This window comes from Phyllobates terribilis, unplaced genomic scaffold (assembly GCF_046119375.1).
Source record: "Phyllobates terribilis strain yellow unplaced genomic scaffold, ASM4611937v1 Scaffold_1__5_contigs__length_1240528914, whole genome shotgun sequence".
Classification (NCBI taxonomy): domain Eukaryota; kingdom Metazoa; phylum Chordata; class Amphibia; order Anura; family Dendrobatidae; genus Phyllobates; species Phyllobates terribilis.
Window position 1 is genome coordinate 958,632,398 of NW_027362761.1, and position 21,680 is coordinate 958,654,077.

The following is a 21,680-nucleotide window of genomic DNA, read 5'->3' on the forward strand; positions in this document are numbered from 1 at the left end:
CCTGGGGCCCACAAAAACCTGGAGCCGGCCCTGATTAAAACTTTACCAAAGTGACGTCAATGTGAATAAGGGCAGAGCAGGACAAGGTCCCGAATGGATACCCAGCAAATGGGAAGTTATATAAACTTTATGTCCAGCTCAAAGAAAGGGAGGCCACACCCTTACCTGCACTGTATGCAGAAACCTGAACCTTAACCCAAAAAAATTAACTGGATTAAAATTTGGTATGCATGCAAAATAGGAGCATGTTCACACTGACCATTGAACAGACAAAACCCAAGACAGAAACAAAATGAACACACAGCAGGGTATATGTCATTTTGTTTTTGTCTTGGGTTGAATCTCTTACTTTCCAGGATCCCCGGCATGGTTTTCAATGACGGTGCACCAGCCTGGCTAATCAAAAGCTGTGCCGTGGATCCAGAAGGTAAGAGATTCACAGAGATCTCATCCAGCAGCCAGAGACTGCTGACCAAGCCTATAGACTTGAGTCCCACGAATCGATCTGCATAACTCTAATCTCTATATTTGTACTAACATGAAGAATCATGGTGACAGGTTATTTTTACTGCACAACGAACACCATAAAACAAAACCCAAATTCTAAATGAGTTCTAACATTGAGATACGGGAGGGGGAGAGAAGAAAGCTGCTCAGATTTGTATCAGTATTGCAAAGCACTCAGATAGAGCACATACAGACACTTTTCAGCAGCAAAATGGTAGAACACTTTTTAATGAAAACTATTTAGAAAGTGGTTTAACTTTGCATTGAATTGAAATGCAGAAAATAAAGAATTTTCTTTGTGAAGGTGTCATGCTTCTGGATTTGAACCCTTGATACTGTGTTCTGTGGTCGGCATCTCTTCCTGCTGAGCCACAAAAGATACACTTTTTCTTTAGTCCTGATATCTTTGTTTCTGTCGGTTTTGGGTAGCAGGTGTTTTTCATTTACTCTGTTTGTCTGTCCTATCACCTGTTGGGTGCAACTTTAAATACCTTCCCCTACTGGTGTTCCTGCTGGTGATAGAATTTGTTGGATTCATTCACTTTGCTGTTGTTTGTGTTGGTTGCAGTTGTTTTGTGTGTAATTCCATTACTCTTTAGGGAATTGCTACTCTAGCAATACTAGGAGCTACTAAGGACATTCAGGGTAAGACGCCGTCAAGTGGGGGTGTCACTGCATTATCTTAGGGTGCCAACCTCCGCGGTCAGGCAAGGACAAACCAGAGTCAGAGAAGGGCATTTCCTAGTCTGAACAGGGACATGTCAGATTCAGGTGTTTGTCTCCCTGGTTTGTACCATACCCGTATGAATGTGCTTTGGTAGTCATAACATTATCACCAGCCCACTCCATTTGCTGTGTGCAGAGAAGTCATCATGGGTGCCCTGACCGTGCAATTGCGGTCTTTGTCTTTGGAAATGGCAGACATTAAGCCACAACAAAGGTCTTGTGTTTTCCACTGCTCCACAGGTTCTACTCTACCCTAATCAGTCATCTGGGCCAAAGGTAAAATTACCGGACTGTTTCAATGGGGACCAAAGCAAGTTTTTCATCTTTTTTGCTTCATGTAAATTGTATTTTCATCTCTATCCTACCTCGTTTGGGGGAGAGAGTCAACGTAAGGGTATGGATCTGCCATTGCTTGGAGATCCTCAGGCTTGGGCATTTTCTTTGCCTGAGCATTCTCCAGTGTTTTCCTCCGTTGATGCTTTTTTCTCTGCTCTGGGGCTCATTTATGAAGACCCATATAAAGTTGAGGTTTCTGAATCAATGATCCATAGCTTGGTTTGGGAAATTGTAAAGTGGAGGACTAATGTTCTCAGCTCAGACGCTGGGCAGTGGAGACCTCCTGGAATGACCCAGCTATCCGCAGTCAATTTTGTCAGGGTCTCTCTAGTAAAATATGTGGTATGATGATTTATAGGCATTCTCCATTGTCCCTGGATGAGGTCATGTCAACTGTTGGTGCACCTGGAAAGAAATTCTTAGGGATAAAGACACATTTGAGACTGTTTCTGAGATTACTCTCTCTCATCCTATTGGGGCAGGTGAACAAATGCAAATTGAGTCCAAGGAGGAAGTTGTATGTGAAGCTCCTGCTCATTTCTACGTCTAAACTGTGGTCGAATGGGTCATGTGATGATTCAGTGTTTCAAATACAACAATGAACCTCTTAAAGGTAAAGAGGATATAAAAGAAAAACCATTAAGAAGTAAGGACACTGATCCAAACAGTTATCTCTCATGCATACAACTGGTTGTTTTTTTACATGTATCTTTGGTTACCAAATCTGGAGTTATAATTACCTCCGCATTTGTTGACTCATGTTGACTCATGTTCTGCCTTAAATCTCATTGACAGTGATTTTGCTATTGAGTGTGGGTATACAGTGTTAACTCTCGGTCATCCTATTCAAGTATCCGCAATTGATAATTCTCCCCTTACCCAAAGTCATGTTAGTTCTAATATTCAGAATGTGTACATGAGAGTGGGAGTGTTACACACAGAATCTATATATTTCATGGTCTTTCCTTCATTACCAACAAAAGTTGTGTTGGGTATGCCCTGGTTAGTGAAACACAATCCTTCCATCAACTGGGAGAGCCACAAAGTTAAGTTTTGATTGAATTTATCCCAGAGGCCAAATTGCCTAAGTCTTGACTGTTTAATCTCTCTCTTCCAGGTAGAGATGCCTTGAGAAAGTATATTCAAAAGAGTCTCTCCAAGGGTCACATAAGGCCTTGCACCTCACCAGTTGCCGTGGGTTTTTTCTTTGTTAAGAAAAAAGATGGAGGTTTGCATCCTTGTTTGGATTTTAGAGAGATTAATAATATCCCATACCCATTACCTTTTATTCCTGATCTGTTTAATCAACTAGCGAGGGCCAAATGGTTTTCTAAACTAGATCTGAGAGGGGCATATAACCTTATACGTGTTTGCCAAGGTGATGAGTGGAAGACTGCCTTCAACACACCCAAGGGTCACTTTGAAAATTTGGTGATCCCATTTGGCTTGACCAATGCTCCTGCTCTATTTCAGAACTTCATAAATGATATTTTTTCTTCTTTGGTGGGTAGATTTATCATGATATACTAGGATGATATTTTGATCTACTCAGGTTCTCGTGAGGAGCATCGGGAGCATATTCGACAGGTGCTCCAGGTTCTTCGTGGCAATCATTTGTTTGCCAAACTAGAGAAATGTCGGTTTGAGGTGCAGCAGATTCAGTTTTTGGGTCAATTGGTTTTTGCTAAAGGTTTTCAGATGGATCCCGTTAAGTTACAGGCCATTCTTGATTGGGTGCAACCTACTAGTCTTGAAACTCTACAGAGGTTCTTGGGTTTTGCTAATTATTATCTTAAGTTCATTAAAAACTTTTCAGTCATAGTCAAACCTCTTACTGACATGACTAAAAAAGGTGCTGATTTTACTACCTCTTGGTGTTCTGAGGCTGTTGATGCTTTTGCTGCTTTCAAGTTAGCCTTTTCAAAAGCTCCGGTCCTCAATCAATCCAATGTTAATTTGCCTTTTGTGGTTGAGGTAGACTCCTCTTTTGTAGGGATGGGTGCTATTTTTTCACAGAAGAAAGACGGTCCAACTATGATATAGTCAATCGAGAATTCTTGGCGGTTAAAAGAGCTTTTGAGGAATGGAGACATTAGTTGTAGGGGGCTAGGCATAGAGTAACGGTCTTTACTGAACACAAAAATTTACTGTATGACTTGACTCTGCTCAGTGCCTGATCACTAAACAGGCCCGGTGGGCTCTCTTTTTCACTCCGTTTGATTTCTCTGTGACATATCTCCTTGGTACTAAGAATGTTAAGGCGGATATCTTATCACATAGTTTTGTTCCGGAGTTGAAGGATGAAAATCCAGTCAAAATTCTTAGTGAAGGGATAGTGCTGGATGCTTTGGGTATTAATCTCAGACATCACATTATGGGGGCTCAGGATGGTGCACCGGAGGACTTGCCACCCGGCAAGTTTTTTGTTCCTTCCTCACTTTGCACTGATCTTCTTAACAAAGTACATGACTTGGTGTTGGCTGGACATCTGGGTTCTTCTGACACCTGGAGAGCTGTTTCCAGGTCCTTTTGGTGGCAGAGTGCTTGAAAATATGTGGAAGAGTATGTCCGTAAGAACAGGATTTGCACCAGATCTAAAGCGTCTCGCCAGGCTCCGGCAGGCTTTCTTTTGCCTAACGAGGTTCGGTCTCGACCTTGGACCCACTTGTCTATGGATTTTGTCACAGATTTGCCTAATTCTGTTGGTAATACTGTGGAGTGGGTGGTGGTTGACTGTTTTTGCAAGATGGTTTACTTGGTTTCTCTACCAAAATTGTCTACTGCTAAGGGTTTAGCTACTTTGGTTATCTCCCACTTCATACATGGTGTTCCTAAAAACATTATTTCTGATAGAGGGGTTCAGTTTGTGGCTAGTTTTTGGCGTAGCTTTTGCTCTAGGTTGCTTTCATTCTCCTCAGGGTATCATCCTGAGACTAATGACCAGACGGAGAGAGAATGAACCAGGAACTGGAAAAATATTTAAGATGTTTTTTCTCATCTAATCAAGAGGATTGGGTGGATTTTATTCCTCTAGCTGAGATAGCACTTAATAACCGCACCTCTACTGGTACCGGCACCTAGCCATTTTTGTTGTGGGAGTTTTCATCCGGTTTTCATTGATTTTTCTGGTTTACAGTCTGCGGTTCCAGAGGAGGAAAGATATTCTTCTCATTTGGTTAAGATTTGGAGATGAATTAAAAGAAGTCTTCTGATAATTTGCGATTGGACTAAGAGAACTCCTAACCTCAGACGTAGGAGAGTTCCTGTCTTTAAGGTGGGAGATTTTATCTGGTTATCCTTTAAAATAAGCATGAACCATATAAGATAATCAGGATCATTAATCCGGTGTCAGTGAAGCTCCAACTCCTGGTTGCATGGACGAATAATAATTCCTTCTATGTCTCTCTTCTTAAAAAGTTTCAGTTTCATTTTCTTGTTAAGTGGAAGGGTTTCGGTCCGGAGAATAACTCCTGGGTGGATGCTAAAGACCTACATGCAGATCGCCTATTGAGGGAGCTCCATCTGTGCCGTCAGCAGTTGGGGAACTCGATAGGTCCAGTGGCCCCTCCTTGAAAGGGGGTACTCTCATGCTTCTGGATTTAAACCCTTGATACTGTGTTCTGTGGTCAGCGTCTCTTTCCGCTGAGCCACAAAACATACACCTTTTCTTTGGGTATTTTATTTCTGTTATCTTTGCTTCTGTCGGTTTTGGGTAACAGGTGTTTTTAATTTACCCTGTTTGTCTGTCCTATCACTTGTCGGATGCAACTTTAAATATCTTCCCTTACTGGTGTTTCCTGCTGGTGATAGAGTAGGGGCACCATTGCATTATCTTAGGGTGCCAACCTCCATGGTCAGACAGGGACAGATCAGGGTCTTAGAAGGGCTTTTCCTAGTCTGAACAGGGGCCAGTCAGATTCAATTGTTTGCCTCCCTGATTTGTACATTACCTGTATGAATGTTCTTTGGCAGTCATAACCGAAGGCCTACATAGAATTTGAATAAAACTGTGCAGTAGGGTAACGATAAGGGTGACTAGATCCATGCACCATTAGATGACTAGGGCATACTTTAACAAGAATAGAGAATGAGACCCTTTAGAACACTGGATGGAGCAACCTGAAGCAAACGGCATTCCTGATCTGATTGGATTTACAGTAAGTGAGAAGACAGTATGGCTGTGTATATGATAAAATAAAACAAGAGGATGTACAGCTAGAGGAAAATTCTTGAATATTTGAAAAAGTATTCAGTACTTACCCGTGCATTAAAAATGTCTCCAAGGCAGATACATGTCTCTGCAAGGCTTTTGCTTAATTTACTAGTTTTGGCAACTTCTATGAAATTTTCCAAATATTGAATGCTTTCAATAATTTTTCCTTGGCTGAAAGAAATAGAGAAAGATATTCCATTACTGTAAAGTTACACAGTACAATGTGTACTTGAAAGTATTGCAATAGCCAGTCATATCTACAGTCATGATCGAAAGTATTGGCACCCTTGATATTGTTCCAAAAGATGAAGGATTTCTCCCAGAAAATTACAGCAATTACACGTGTTTTGTTATACACATGTTTATTTCCTTTGAGTGTATTGGAACAACACAAAAAACAGAGAAAAAAAGGCAAATTGAATATAATTTCACACTAAAGCCCAATAGTGGGCCGGACAAAATTCTTGGCACCCTCAACTTAATATTTGGTTGCACACACTTTAGAATAAATAACTGCAATCAATCACTTCCTATAACCATCAACAAGCTTCTTACACCTCTCAATTGGAATTTTGGACCACTTTTATTTTGCAAGCTGCTTAAGGCATGTGCCTTTTAATGAATTTAGTGCATCTTTCATCTGCTGTGCGTCACTGCAAGAAAAGTACTCTAGGTTCATTTCATGTAGTACATTTCTGTTGTAATTTATGACTCTTTTGTGGAGTAAATTATGATGAATGTGTTGGACATGCTTGGCCGTACCCGATCCCAGCAAAGTTGTGCTCAATTTTCAAAAAGTAGGCTGAGGGGGACCTTTGAAGAGCTGGAGGGAGAGTCTGTGGTGACAGAATCCTCAGGTACTGACAGATACTCCTCTCTTCATGACAAAGCAGAAAAAAAAACTTAACCCATTACTTGCCAAATTAGCAATTTTCATTTTTTGTTTTTTTGGACCTAATTGGACCTAATTAGAAAATCTTAGTTGCTAGAAGCAAAAAATTAGGCGTCCCAAAAAAAGGACATTGGTAGATAATGAGTACAAACTGCTACACAGGCAGAGAGCACTGACAAGATGGTGCTGCTAAAACAACAACTGATAAGGACCAGGGGAAGTGTGCAAACATTGCAGCTCCCTGGAACAATATGCTAGGACCCCCAGGAGCAGGCGGGATTCACAGCAGCCAAGTCCTTCAGTTAGCTCTGATTGGGTGTCACAGAGATGTGGAGGGGAGATGTGAGCAGGGAGATAAGCCAGCAATAAACACACCTCTGACTACTGCCACCCCCATCATTCACAACAATGAAAGATATACTGTATATCGGACATATGGGCTCTCTATAGATGGATGTCTCCATAATCAGACAGGACATGCAGAAAATGAGAGAACGCATTACTGCTGCAGAGGGCAGAATCGAGGTAGTGGAGGACACTCTGCCACCATTAACCAAGGAAGTTAAAAAAGCCTCTCAAAATATTGAGACATTGCTGAGTAAAACTGATGACTTGGAAAATAGGTTTCGGCATAATAATATTCGCCTTGTTGGAATCTCAGAAAAAGCTGAGGGAAATAATTCGGTGGACTTCTTTGAGAACTGGTTAATTACTACATTTGGCAAAAGTGAGTTTTCCAACATGTTTGCAATAGAAAGGGCTCATAGAGTCCCCTCAAGACCCCCTACCACCAGGAGCTCTGCCGAGGTCAGTTTTGATCAAACTACTCCACTTTAAAGACAGAGACAAAATCCTAAATCTGGTACAGATGTCTCAAGACTTATGCATCGCAGGCTCCAAAGTTTCCATTTTTCCAGATGTTTCTGCGGACATTCAAAGAAGAAGAGAACAGTTTCAAGACATAAAGAAAAGACTCCGTCTGCTCCAGGTCCAATATGCTATGCTATATCCAGCAAAGCTAAGAGTATCAGCTCTTGGGGCAACACACTTTTTTGACAACCCCAAGGAAGCCCTGCGATGGTTGGATATTCATGAACGCCAACTAAGAAACCGTTGAGATATATAAAAATGTCTTATCCTGGTATAGAGGTTTTGCCTCATGCATATGGCAAAATGTTTGAGTATATGGTGTTATATATATGCTCTCAATGCATATGGCAAGATACAGGTTATAACCGTTCATAGAAATGTTATGGTTCTGCTATCTTTATCTGTATATCCTGTTACAATAGAAAGTGTTAAAAGAAAAATAAGGAGAGAAAAAAAGGGAGATATTTCTGAAGGGCAGATAATATATTTGTCTACAGCGCCTAACCAGGTAAACTGAAATAATATAGAATAAAGGGGAACTCTTTGTGTCCCTGTATATAGGAGTTGTTCCTCTGTGTGTGATCTACATGGGGTATAAACAAAGTCTGGTTCCTGATACTCTTTGGCCATTGCTTAGAGTCCAGTGGCTACATGTCCTAGCCTTAGGTATTTTTTTGGCTCAAGTTGTTGGGTGGGGAGGGTGGGGACGGTGGGCTATGTTTTGTTTTATTCAAGTTGTGTATAGACCTTATGATATAAGGGTACAGAATAATCTAAGTGATAAGATGCAAGGGGCAATGTATACCAAGTCTAACAAAAATGGCAGGTCAGGTTAATGTTATTTCATGGAACGTGCGGGGACTAGAGGAACCTAACAAAAGACATGCCATCCTTAAAAACCTCAAAGGGTTCAATCACGCTGCGGTGTGCTTACAAGAAACACATTTGACACCAGAAAGTGCTCAATCCTTACTGGAGGGGCCCTGCTTTCCACTCCACATTCAGCTCATATGCCAGAGGAGTTAGCATATTAATAGATCAAAACTTAGCATTCACCTGTGAAAAATCTTTGGTAGACCCAGAAGGAAGATTTATCGGTTTAGTATGTCTTTTACACTGTGTGCAGAATTATTAGGCAAGTTGTATTTTAGAGGATTATTTTTATTATTGATCAACAACTATGTTCTCAATCAACCCAAAAGACTCATAAATATCCAAGCTTAATATTTTTGGAAGTTGGAGTGGTTTTTTTTTTAGATTTGGCTATCTTAGGAGGATATCTGTTTGTGCAGGTAACTATTACTGTGCAGAATTATTAGGCAACTTAATAAAAACCAAATATAATCCCATCTCGCTTGTTTATTTTCACCAGGTAAACCAATATAATTGCACAAAATTTAGAAACAAAACATTTCTGACATGCAAAAACAAAAAGCAAAAAAATTAGTGATCAATATAGCCACCTTTCTTTATGATGACACTCAACAGCCTTCCATCCATAGATTCTGTCAGTTGCTTGATCTGTTTTCGACCCTCCTCCCTCTTACAGACATAAATTCCTTACACAATGCAGATGTTGCTGCCGCTTCATATAACACCACAATAGCTGCAGCTCTCGACTCGATCGCCCCTCTCACACATACCAAATCTCGCACAATCAACAGGCAACCCTGGCACCCCAAACTTACTAAAGAACTGCGACGGGCCTCCAGGGTTGCGGAGCGGAGATGGAAAATGTCTCACTCCATTGAGCACTTCATCGCATTCAAACAATCCCTCACTATTTTTAAGTCCGCACTCACTACAGCAAAACAAACCTACTTCTCATCTCTCATATCCTCCCTGTCTCACAACCCTAAACAGCTATTTAACACTTTCAATTCTCTCCTTCGTCCCCCAGCAACTCCTCTCTCTTCTCTCATCTCAGCTGAAGACTTTGCCTCATTCTTCAAGCAGAAGATTGACACCATCAGACAAAGCTTTTGCCTAAAGTCCGCACAACCCCTCCTCATATTTATTCAACCTTCCTCCTCCAAACCCCACTTTTCCACCATTACAGAAGGTCAAGTCTCCTCTTTACTCTCCAAATCACACCTCACCACCTGCAAACTTGACCCAATCCCATCCCACCTCATCCCTAACCTTACCACAGTCTTCATCCCAAACCTAACCCACCTCTTCAACCTCTCACTAACAACCGGTGTCTTCCCATCATGTTTCAAACATGCCGCAATCACACCCATCCTCAAAAAGCCCTCCCTTGACCCATCCTCTCTGACTAGCTACCGCCCCATATCACTTCTCCCCTTTGCCTCAAAACAACTAGAACAACATGTCCACCTTGAGCTGTCCTCCCACCTCTCATCCTGTTCCCTCTTCGACCGCCTGCAATCTGGCTTCCGACCGCATCACTCGACTGAAACTGCCCTGACCAAAGTCACCAACGACCTACTAAACGCTAAATCCAAGCGACACTACTCTATCCTCCTCCTTCTGGACCTGTAATCTGCCTTCGACACAGTGGACTATTCCCTCTTACTACAGATTCTCTCATCTCTTGGCATCACGGACTTGGCCCTATCTTGGATCTCCTCATACTTAACAGACAGGACATTCAGCATCTCCCACTCACGCACCACCTCATCTCGCCCCCAATCTGTCGGTGTCCCCCAAGGTTCAGTTCTAGGACCTCTGCTCTTCTCCATCTACACGTAACACCTTTGGCCTGGGACAGCTCATAGAGTCTCACGGCTTTCAGTATCACCTCTATGCTGATGACACACAGATCTACCTCTCTGGACCGGATATCTCCTCCCTACTAACCAAAATCCCAAAATGTCTGTCCGCCATCTCATCCTTCTTCTCTGCCAGATTTCTAAAACTCAACATGGATAAAACAGAGTTCATCATCTTTCCACCCTCTCATTCATATCCCCCATCTGACCTATCCATCAACGTCAATGGCTGTTCCTTCTCCCCAGTCCCACAAGCTCGCTGCCTTGGAGTAACCCTGGACTCTGATCTCTCCTTCAAACCACATATCCAAGCCCTTTCCACTTCCTGCCGACTCCAACTCAAAAATATCTCCCGGATCCGTGCATTACTCAGCAAAGACTCTGCAAAAACACTAGTGCACGCCCTCATCATCTCCCGCCTCGACTACTGCAACCTCCTGCTCTGTGGCCCCCCTTCCAACACTCTTGCGCCTCTCCAATCTATCCTAAACTCTGCTGCTCGACTAATCCACCTGTCCCCCCGCTATTCCCCGGCCTCCCCCCTCTGTCAATCCCTTCACTGGCTCCCCATTGCCCAGAGAATCCAGTTCAAAACCCTAACCATGGCATACAAAGCCATCCACAACCTGTCTCCTCCATACATCTGTGACCTAGTCTCCCGGTACTTGCCTGCACGCAACCTCCGATCCTCACAAGATCTCCTTCTCTACTCCCCTCTTATCTCCTCTTCCCACAATCGTATACAAGATTTCTCCCATGCATCCCCCCTACTCTGGAACTCTGTACCCCAACACATCAGACTCTCGCCTGCTATGGAAGCCTTCAAAAGAAACCTGAAGACCTACCTCTTCCGACAAGCCTACAACCTGCAGTAACCACCGCTCCACCACATTACTGCATGACCTCCTCTACCCCCACCTACTGTATCCTCACCCATCCCTTGTAGAATGTGAGCCCTCGCGGGCAGGGTCCTCGCTCCTCCTGTACCAGTTGCTGACTCGTTTTGTTAAGATTATGTAAATGTTTTTGCTATGTATATCCCGATCACATGTAAAGCACCATGGAATAAATGGCGCTATAATAATAAATAATAATAATAATAACATTGCGTGCAGCAGCCACCACAGCCTCCCAGACACTGTTCCGAGAGGTGTACTGTTTTCCCTCCCTGTAGATCCCACATTTTATGATGGACCACAGGTTCTCTATGGGGTTAAGATCAGGTGAACAAGGGGGCCATGTCATTATTTTTTCTTCTTTTAGACCTTTACTGGCCAGCCACGCTGTGGAGCAGTTGGATGCATGTGATGGACCAGTGTCCTGCATGAAAATCATGTTTTTCTTGAACAATACCAACTTCTTCCTGTACCACTGCTTGAAGAAGTTGTCTTCCAGAAACTGGCAGTAGGTCTGGGAGTTGAGCTTCACTCCATCCTCAACCCGAAAAGTTCCCACAAGTTCACCTTGCTGGCGTCTGAGTCGGAGTGGAGCTCTCTGCCCTTTACTGATCTAGCCTCTGGCCCATCCATCTGGCCCATCAAGAGTCACTCTCATTTCATCAGTCCATAAAACCTTTGAAAAATCAGTCTTAAGATATTTCTTGGCCAATTCTTGACGTTTTATCTTATGTTTCTTGTTCAAAGGTGGTAGTTTTTCAGCCTTCCTTAGCTTGGCCATGTCCCTGAGTATCGCACACCTTGTGCTTTTTGATACTCCAGTAACGTTTCAGCTCTGAAATATGGCAAAACTGGTGGCGAATGGCATCTTGGCAGCTTCACGCTTGATTTTCCTCAATTCATGGGCAGTTATTTTGCGCCTTTTTTGGCCAACACACTTCTTGCGACCTGTCGGCTATTTGCCATGAAACACTTGATTGGTCGGTGATCACGCTTCAAAAGTTTGGAAATTTGAAGACTGCTGCATCCCTCTGCAAGACATCTCACAATTTTGGACTTTTCAGAGCCTGTCAAATCTCTCTTCTGACCCATTTTGCCAAAGGAAAGGAAGTTGCTTAATAATTAAGCACACCTTATATAGGGTGTTGATGTCATTAGTCAACACCCCTCCTCATTACAGAGATGCACATCACCAGATTTGCTTAATTGGTAGTTGGCACTCAAGCCTATGCAGCTTGGAGTAGGACAACATGTATAAAAAGTATCATGTTATCAAAATACTCATTTGCCTAATAATTCTGCACACAGTGTATATGCGGTACGGATATGTATAGTGGCAGTGTATATTCCACCCTCTTTTCAATGAAAGTTATACAAATGATACTCCCTTTCATTTCTGAATATCCATCTACCCCGTTGGTTGTTATTGGAGATTTTAATACTTATCTTATTGCTACTCTAGACAAATATCGTGGGGTACAGATGGGGAGCGGAGGGGACAAAACAACACTGGCCCATGTGATACAGGAACAGTAATGGGTTCATGTTTGGCGCAACAAATTTCCACTGGTGCGACAATACTCATGTTTTTCGGCCTCACATTCGTCCTTGTCAAGAATAGATCTTGCCTTGGGAAATAAATTTCTGCCACCTTGGATTGCTAAAGTAGAATATCTCACGAGGCAATTAAATGATCATTAACCATTATTAGTGGTTCTTAATATTCTCCCTTGCATTAATCGGTGGGGTGAGGTGTGGAAGTTTAATCCATATTGGCTGGCTTTATTTGAGAAACGTGAGGAGATACCTAAAAAATTGCTTCTCTTTTTCCAAGATAATGTAGGTTCAGCATCCTCTTGAATAATATGGGATGCATTGAAAGCCTATCTGAGGGGTATATTAATCAAAGAGATTTCCCATATCAAATCTAAAAACCGTTCCCTCACTCTCGCTCTGCAGCGCAGTATAGATGAAATGGAACAATGTTATGTGGGTACACCCTCTTTGATCCATAAAGATAAATGGGTGGAGGCACAAAAACGTTTAAATACTCATCTCCTTGAGCAAGCAGAATACAGGAGATTTTTCACTAAACAAAGCTTTGACAATGAGGGGGAAGGCGCAGGTCATCTAGCCACAATAGCGGGAGCACAGCAGGGTTCCTCAGCGATTTCTGCAATCAACATGGTTACCGACCCAGAAGCCATTTTAATGGAATTATTTCGTTTTTTCAAACCATTATATTCTTCAAAACTTTGTAAAACACCTGAAGAAATTAATAATTATATTAATGGTCTTCAACTGCTTCAGTTATCAGATGAACAGAGGGAGGCCTTGGATGCGCCCCTCTCGGTGGAGGAGCGAGAAGTAGCATTGAGCACTCTCCAAAACAATAAGGCCCCAGGTATGGATGGGATCCCATCTGAATTATACAAAGAATTGGGTTCAGTGATACTGCCTAAGCTACTGGAGGTGTTTCAAGAGGCATTCAGAGTGGGGACATTACCAGATTCCATGTGTGAGGCAGCAATAGTTATAATCCCTAAACCAGGGAAAGATGCAAAATGTACAGACTCATATAGGCCCATTATTGTCAGTGTTAAGGGGACGGTTGCAAACAACTTTATTAATAATGGAAAGCAACCGAACCCGGGGTCCGCGAAGCAGCCTGGAAGACTGTGGCCGAACACCTTCCGGGTAAGAAGGTAAAACAACCAATTAATATATAAATCTCTCCAGTGTTACTGCACACCGGGACGGGAAAAAGGATTCGCACTATCTCTGTTAACTGCACGAGAGATGTGCGACAAATAATGTAGCCATAGCCCTGGTAATTGCACAGAGGCTACGCAGTAGGCGCTAGGACGTGTGTGTGACTCACGCCAGCGTATACGTGCTCCCGGCCGGTGTGCTACCGGACTGCGGAGTAACTCTCCACGTGGCTAACAGGCGGTGCCAGGAATACGGAGTCCGCAGTCTGCTCGGGGTGTATAGTGACCCCCTAGTCGGAGTCAGACTGTCAAACGGAACTACTTGCCTCCCTCCAGCTAAGATTGCCTATCCCCAGCTAAACCTGCCGGTCCGAAGCTAAAGCAGCAAGAGAGCACGTGGAGCTCAAACATACAAGCGTTCACACATGAACACAACCATAGCTCAATGATCAGAGCGCACCACCATGTTTGTGGGCGGGCTATTTAAAAACTAAGCCCTGCCCACCGTCGCATTATTGGTCGCGCTACTGATGACGTCACCTACGGCCAATCAGGCGGTGCCAGGTCACTGGATCAGTTGACACCAAACCACCAATCACGATCCGCCATGTCACGGGCATGCTCAGTGCAGTGCATCCTGGACTTAGGCTGTAGCAGCCCTTGTTCCCCTCCGCAACCTATGCTTAACACTACAAGGAACAAGGACCCGAGATAAGGCCTGTACTTCTCGTGCACTGGCTAGGCGTCGGGACTGACCGCAATGCTAAGCAGCATCTCCCCTGGCTGGACCAGAATGGGAGACCACAGATGATTCTCACCCAATTTCTGGTCCAGCAACCACCCGATACCTAACAGTCAGTGGATATAAAAATTCTAGCCAAGGCAGTTGATTTGAGACTTCTTAAAGTCATCACACATTTGGTACATGAAGACCAGACGGGATTCATGCCCACGAAATCGAACTCAATAAACCTGAGATGTCTATACATTAACCACCAGATGCAGCCCCTAAATGTGAGAGAGAGAGAGGGCTGTGCTCTCGATGCAGCGAAGGCTTTTGACAGCGTCGAGTGGGAGTACCTTTGGTCGGTTATGAGGGCTATGGGCTTTGGAACATCCTTTCTCTCATGGATTAAACTGTTATACTCTAATCCTAGAGCTAAAATCAGAGCTAATGGCTCCTTGTCAAACTCCCTTAAATTGTGTAGGGGGACTAGATAGGGTTGTCAGCTTTCTCCCTTGCTATTTGTCTTGGCTATAGAGCCTCTTGCTGTTAAATTATGAGCTAGTAGAGAGATGAAAGGCTTTATCTACAATACAGCAGAGGAAAAAGTTGCATTGTATGCAGATGACCATATGATATTCCTTGGGGATACTGATAGTTCCCTGGTAAACACTATTGCAATTGTAAATGAATTTGGAGATCATTCGGGGCTTCAAATCAATTGGGATAAGTCTATATTAATGCCGGTAGATGAATTATCTCAAAACTCTAAAGTACACCAAACACGCTTGACAGTGGGACGGGAATTTAAATATCTAGGAATTCATATATCTGTTAATATTAGAGCCTTTGTCTTTTTGAACCTGCTCCCCTTATACGCCAAGTGTCAACAAAAAATCAATACCTGGTACAAAATACCCTTATTGGTCATTGGACGAACGAACCTGGTTAAGATGATACTGATGGCCCAACTGCTTTATATTATCCACAACACCCCGGTATGGCTTCCCCTGAAACACTTTTACAAATTTCAGGCTATGTTTAGGGAACTGATTTGGAGGAAGGGGAGTGCTCGCATTAAATATGACACGTTGCAGAGGGAAATAGAGGAGGGGGGTCTAGCTGCACCAAATCCATGGCTGTATTTGTTAGAGACGCAACTTCAACAGTTCAAACTACTGCAGGGTAATATTGTAACCGTGCTGCAAGATCATACAGAAGGTATCCCAATTATCCCCTTTTTGGAGGTTGGCTACCAGGGGAGGCAGCAAAAGAAGCTTCCAACGGTGCTCCTCATGATAAAGACATGGGAAAAAGCTAAGCAGTTGTTAGATATAGATGGATATAAAAAGTTTACCACCATATGGCAAAACCCTTGACTTCCAGAGATGTTTAGATTAGTGAGCTTTAGCCCCTGAAGAAAAGCAAGTCTGGCTACTATTGCCCAACTCCAGATAACTGGGATATTTAAAAGTTTCCAACAGCTAAAAGAGGAATTTCTTCTCCCAAATAAATATTTCTTCCAATATCTCCAAATACGACATGCTTGGCCTAAACAAGACAAAATCAAAAAACTTAACATAGATAATTATTTATTATTCTCTATGGTTACAAACCAGAGCCATATAAAAGGAGCCATCTCTAGATTCTACAAAATACTACTAGAACACTTTATTTTAAAACATCCATTAAGCCTTAAGGAAAAATGGGAGGATATTGGTATAATTGATCCTTATCATTGGGACATAATAATGTCCTCAGTTCCACAGCTGTCCACTAGTGAAACCCAGAGATTGTCACATTTATACCTATTACACTGGGTTTATAGAACTCCTAAATTTCTCCATAAAATAGGAGTGAGAGCAGATGATGTATGTTCAAGGTGTGGGATGGGTCCCGCTGATATTTTACACATGTTTTGGGTATGTAGCTCTCTTGAAAATTTTTGGAAACGCACTGTTGGTTACTTAAATGGTGTATTTGATGTAAATATCCCAATGCACCCTATAGTTTGTGTGCTGGGGTATGTAGACGGAGTAATTGAGGACGAAAATGAAAGATTGGCGATTAAAAGGGCACTTTACCAAATAAGAAAAATTATAGCAGCACACTGGTTAAGCAATTCCCCCCCAAAAGTTAGAGAATTTAGTGAGAAGATGCATTTATTGGTTCGGTTAGAGGAAAGGGTATACAAAAAAAGGAAAGCTTTGCACAAATATTATAAGATATGTGGAAGATGGAAAGCCTATCATGGTGCGTCGATTTTGTCATTACTAGGTTCTATATCTGGGTAAATTTCTCACTTTTAAATATGCTATACGTTGGAATGTTACATTAAATATATAACAACCTAAGTTACACAGGATGAATATGGGGCTATGGAAAATGGATGTGAGCACACCACAAAATGCTAGGGTACAACAATCTGATCCCAGGTTTCTATGTACATGTTTATTGTCTTTGTATTGATAATGTGATAAACAGTATAGGTGTAATTAACTTTGTAAAATATTGCAGCATCTAATTTTTGTACCATTGATTATTAAATTATACCAACAAGGTCTAGAACGAACAAATAATGTGTGTGTGTGGGGGGGTTATATGGGAATTTGTGTTAATGTTTGTTTTTGTTGTATTTGGAAAAATTCAATAAAAATCTTATCTGATTTAAAAAAAAAAGTAGGCTGAGCTGTCTGGGACTGGAGTAAGAAATACCAAAAGTCACAAATTTTTTGTGAGTTGCACAGTTTCATGTCAGACTTCTGGCAAAAACTGTTTGACGTATCAGGACCATAGGCTTTTTCTTCACTGCACATGGTATTATTATTTTTACATTTCCAGAATATTGTATGGTAAATGAAAAAGTTACAGCTCTTGGAAGAAGGGGAGGAAAGAAAGTGAAAGTGCAAAAACAAAAATTGCCCGTATCGGGAATGTTTTTTAATGTTTTCTATTGGCAGAGTACACTCTACTTGCAAAAGACAAAATAAACATCTGTAGCTTAATGCATATATCAAGTTGCAGGTGTTTAACAGTTTTTTCAGTAATGATATGTTATCAAAGAAAAGCTCTGGTCAAAGAAAGCCAACACAGTCTTAGAAGAGCACAGCAGAGGTTACGGAGGATAAGAGCAGGGTTACAGTGTTAGACAAATATTAATTCCTCTTTCCCCAGTCCTCAGCATGCAGTACACAGGTGCAACGTAGAGAGCATATTATGGGTTATAATCACCAAATTCATTCAACCAGACCTTAGAGAGTTAAAACATATATTTCTAAGAAGCAGCACTATTTGGTCCAAAGGAAAAGAAAGAAAATTCACATGATATTTATCTACCAAGGTGATTCCAGTTTCCAGATGGGCAAATGGTACTTTAAACACCCATATCCCCTGACAACTGTCCAATTATGTATATCACACTTGGCCTACTGTTTGCTGTAGAAGTAATCAATAAAGGATGTGGTTGAGTGAACATAGGTTTTGGTTGAACCAATGCATGAAAACTTAATCATTTACTCAGAATGGAGAAATCAAATAGAACAGGGATGAAACTACCACAAAGGGGATTCTTGATGGGGCTATAAGTTTAGAGGCTGGAGATGAAAGTATTAAGGTAAATGGAATCAGTGAGAAGGGAAATGTATAAAAATAAATAGCCTTCTCTTAATTTAAAGAAGTAATCTGAAATACACGGCGTTCAATTTGTAACAGGTAACCATCACGGAGTAATGTCACATTGAGAAACATACATCATTGGGCAACCAATTTATTTAAGGAAAATGTAATTATTCTCCAGGAAAACATTGAAAAGATCATGGACAGGAAAATCTTCAGTGTAGATTATAGCGTATATTGGAAGTGCAGGTGGTGTACTTGTTATTGTCTTTTCTCCTTTCCCATTCTACTTTTTTCCTACAGATTTTTAGACCGAAGTAAAAACCTATGCCAATATATACTTACTTCTTGCGATACTATTTTTTGCTCGATAGATTGTGTGTATACAGTACAGACCAAAAGTTTGGACACACCTTCTCATTCACAGATTTTTTGGTATTTTCATGACTTTGAAAATTGTACATTCACACTGAAGGCATCAAAACTATGAATTAGCACATGTGGAATTATATACCTAACAAAAAAGTGTGAAACAACTGAAAATATGTCTTATATTCTAGGTTCTTCAAAGTAGCCACCTTTTGCTTTGATGACTGCTTTGCACACTCTTGGCATTCTCTTGATGAGCTTCAAGAGGTAGTCACCTGAAATGGTTTTCACTTCACAGGTGTGCCCTGTCAGGTTTAATAAGTGGGATTTCTTGCCTTATAAATGGGGTTGGGACCATCAGTTGTGTTGTGCACTAGTCAGGTATATACACAGCTGATAGTCCTACTGAATAGACTGTTAGAATTTGTATTATAGCAAGAAAAAAGCAGCTAAGTAAAGAAAAACAAGTGGCCAACATTACTTTAAGAAATTAAGGTCAGTCAGTCCGAAAAATTGGGCAAACTTTGAATGTGTCCCCAAGTGCAGTTGCAAAAACCATCAAGCGCTACAAAGAAACTGGCTCACATGAGGACCGCCCCAGGAAAGGAAGACCAAGAGTCACCTCTGTTTCCGAGGATAAGTTTATCCGAGCCACCAGCCTCAGAAATCGCAGATTAACAGCAGCTCAGATTAGAGACCAGGTCAATGCCACACAGAGTTCTAGCAGCAGACACATCTCTACAACAACTGATAAGAGGAGACTTTGTGCCGCAGGCCTTCATGGTAAAATAGCTGCTAGGAAACCACTGCTAAGGACAGGCAACAAGCAGAAGAGACTTGTTTGGGCTAAAGAACACAAGGAATGGACATTAGACCAGTGGAAATCTGTGCTTTGGTCTGATGAGTCCAAATTTGAGATCTTTGGTTCCAACCACCGTGTCTTTGTGCGACGCAGAAAATGTGAACGGATGGACTCTACATGCCTGGTTCCCACCGTGAAGCATGGAGGAGAAGGTGTGATGGTGTGGGGGTGCTTTGCTGGTGACACTGTTGGGGATTTATTCAAAATTGAAGGCATACTGAACAAGCATGGCTACCGCAGCATCTTGCAGCGGCATGCTATTCCATCCGGTTTGCGTTTAGTTGGACCATCATTTATTTTTCAACAGGACAATGACCCCAAACACACCTCCAGGCTGTGTAAGGGATATTTGACCAAGAAGGAGAGTGATGGGGTGCTACGCCAGATGACCTGGCCTCCAAAGTCACCAGACCTGAACCCAATCGAGATGGTTTGGGGTGAGCTGGACCGCAGAGTGAAAGCAAAAGGGCCAACAAGTGCTAAGCATCTCTGGTAACTCCTTCAAGATTGTTGGAAGACCATTTCCGGTGACTACCTCTTGAAGCTCATCAAGAGAATGCCAAGAGTGTACAAAGCAGTCATCAAAGCAAAAGGTGGCTACTTTGAAGAACCTAGAATATAAGACATATTTTCAGTTGTTTCACACTTTTTTGTTAGGTATATAATTCCACATGTGTTAAATAGTTTTAATGCCTTCAGTGTGAATGTACTATTTTCAGAGTCATGAAAATACAGAAAAATATTTAAATGAGAAGGTGTGTCCAAACTTTTGGTCTGTACTGTATATATATTTATATATATATATATATATATATATTTACTCAAAAAATTTTTTTAGAGGAGAATCTTTAAACATCTGGATGTGCATACGATGAAACCAATAAAAGATGAGTGAACCATTTGAAATTCAAATTTGTCGAACATAAATGATGTTACACGGCAAGCTTTTGGGACAACTTAGGTCCCTTCCTCAGGCATGATATGTTAAGGTATATGAAGAAACACAAATATATGCACACAAAGAAAGAGAAAAAAAAAGCACATGCATGTCATGCATCTGCTTTTCCTTTTTTTTTTTCTTTGTGTGCATATATTTGTGTTTCTTCATATACCTTAACATATCATGCCTGAGGAAGGGACCTAAGTTGTCCCAAAAGCTTGCCGTGTAACATCATTTATTTTATTTTTGTTAGCCATTAAAAGGTATCATAACTACAATATTATCTTGTTTTTCCCACTGACAGCAATTTTTTTTCAACTGGCTAACGCGGTACCAAACCCCCTTTTTTCCTTTTAATTAAATAAAGATACATAGCAGAGGAATTCACCCCCCACCTTGCAAAAAAGTGAAAGGAGTAGGGAACAGGATACTAGATAGAGCAACTGTAGACACAGGGTAAATATTAAAAATAAAGTCATAACCAGCAACCGATTCCGTAAGTGCTGTGATAGCACCAAGCACTCTGTGTGTATGTTTTATGGGTGAAGCAAAGATATAGGTTGCAAATGCCTTTGGGTAAGATATGTAAGTGTTTTAGATATCTTTCTCCTTCTCCGTCTGAACCTGCAGCTGACATTAGCAAACAAGAAGCAAAGGGCTGCAGTATGTCAAATTTTCTCCTACTTGAAATTAATGGAGCTTATGTACATTATAGCCTGCAAGTAAGTGAATGAAGCATACAAAACAAATTTATAATTCTAAAAAAGGAAATTAAATTTACACATTGAGGTGAATATAGATACAAGAGATTTTAAGTGGCTCACTTACATAGGACCAGGACAATAGTATCTAGTTTTTGCTTTTATTTTCTTTTAGCTGCACTCTTGAGTATTTCATTTTGTGTATATGTATTTGTGTGTGTGTTTTTAATCCACCAGATGGTTCCAGAAGTAAGAACCTTTTATCTAGTACTCATTTTTATGGTCTTTACCAAAGGGGACATTGCTCATAGAATTGTATGTGGGCATATTTTTAGGCTGCTCTGCATAATTACCCTACGAGCCAAGCCCCCTTACTAAAGACCATAAAAAATAGCACTATATAAAAGGCCCATGTCCCTGCAACGGTATTTAAAAGCAAACAAAAAAAAAACAACTACAGAATACTCAGTGGAGCAGTAGGAATATAATAAGAGGAAATACTGGCCACTTTTGACCTAGCGGCAGGTCCTCTTCAAAGGGGTTGTCCCACGAACAAAGTTCATTTTAATCAATAGATCTTGGA

General features: G+C 41.5%; 1 protein-coding gene across 3 annotated transcripts in view; it reads right to left on the bottom strand.

Moving 5' to 3' along the window:
* The window catches only part of TTC29 (tetratricopeptide repeat domain 29), a 387,470-nt gene that overhangs the window by 99,708 nt on the left and 266,082 nt on the right, over positions 1-21,680 (bottom strand). For all 3 annotated transcript variants that reach the window (XM_073642501.1, XM_073642502.1, XM_073642503.1), the window contains one exon: positions 5,830-5,953. In XM_073642501.1, coding sequence (XP_073498602.1) covers positions 5,830-5,953 — 124 coding nt within the window. The remainder of the gene's footprint in view (positions 1-5,829; positions 5,954-21,680) is intronic.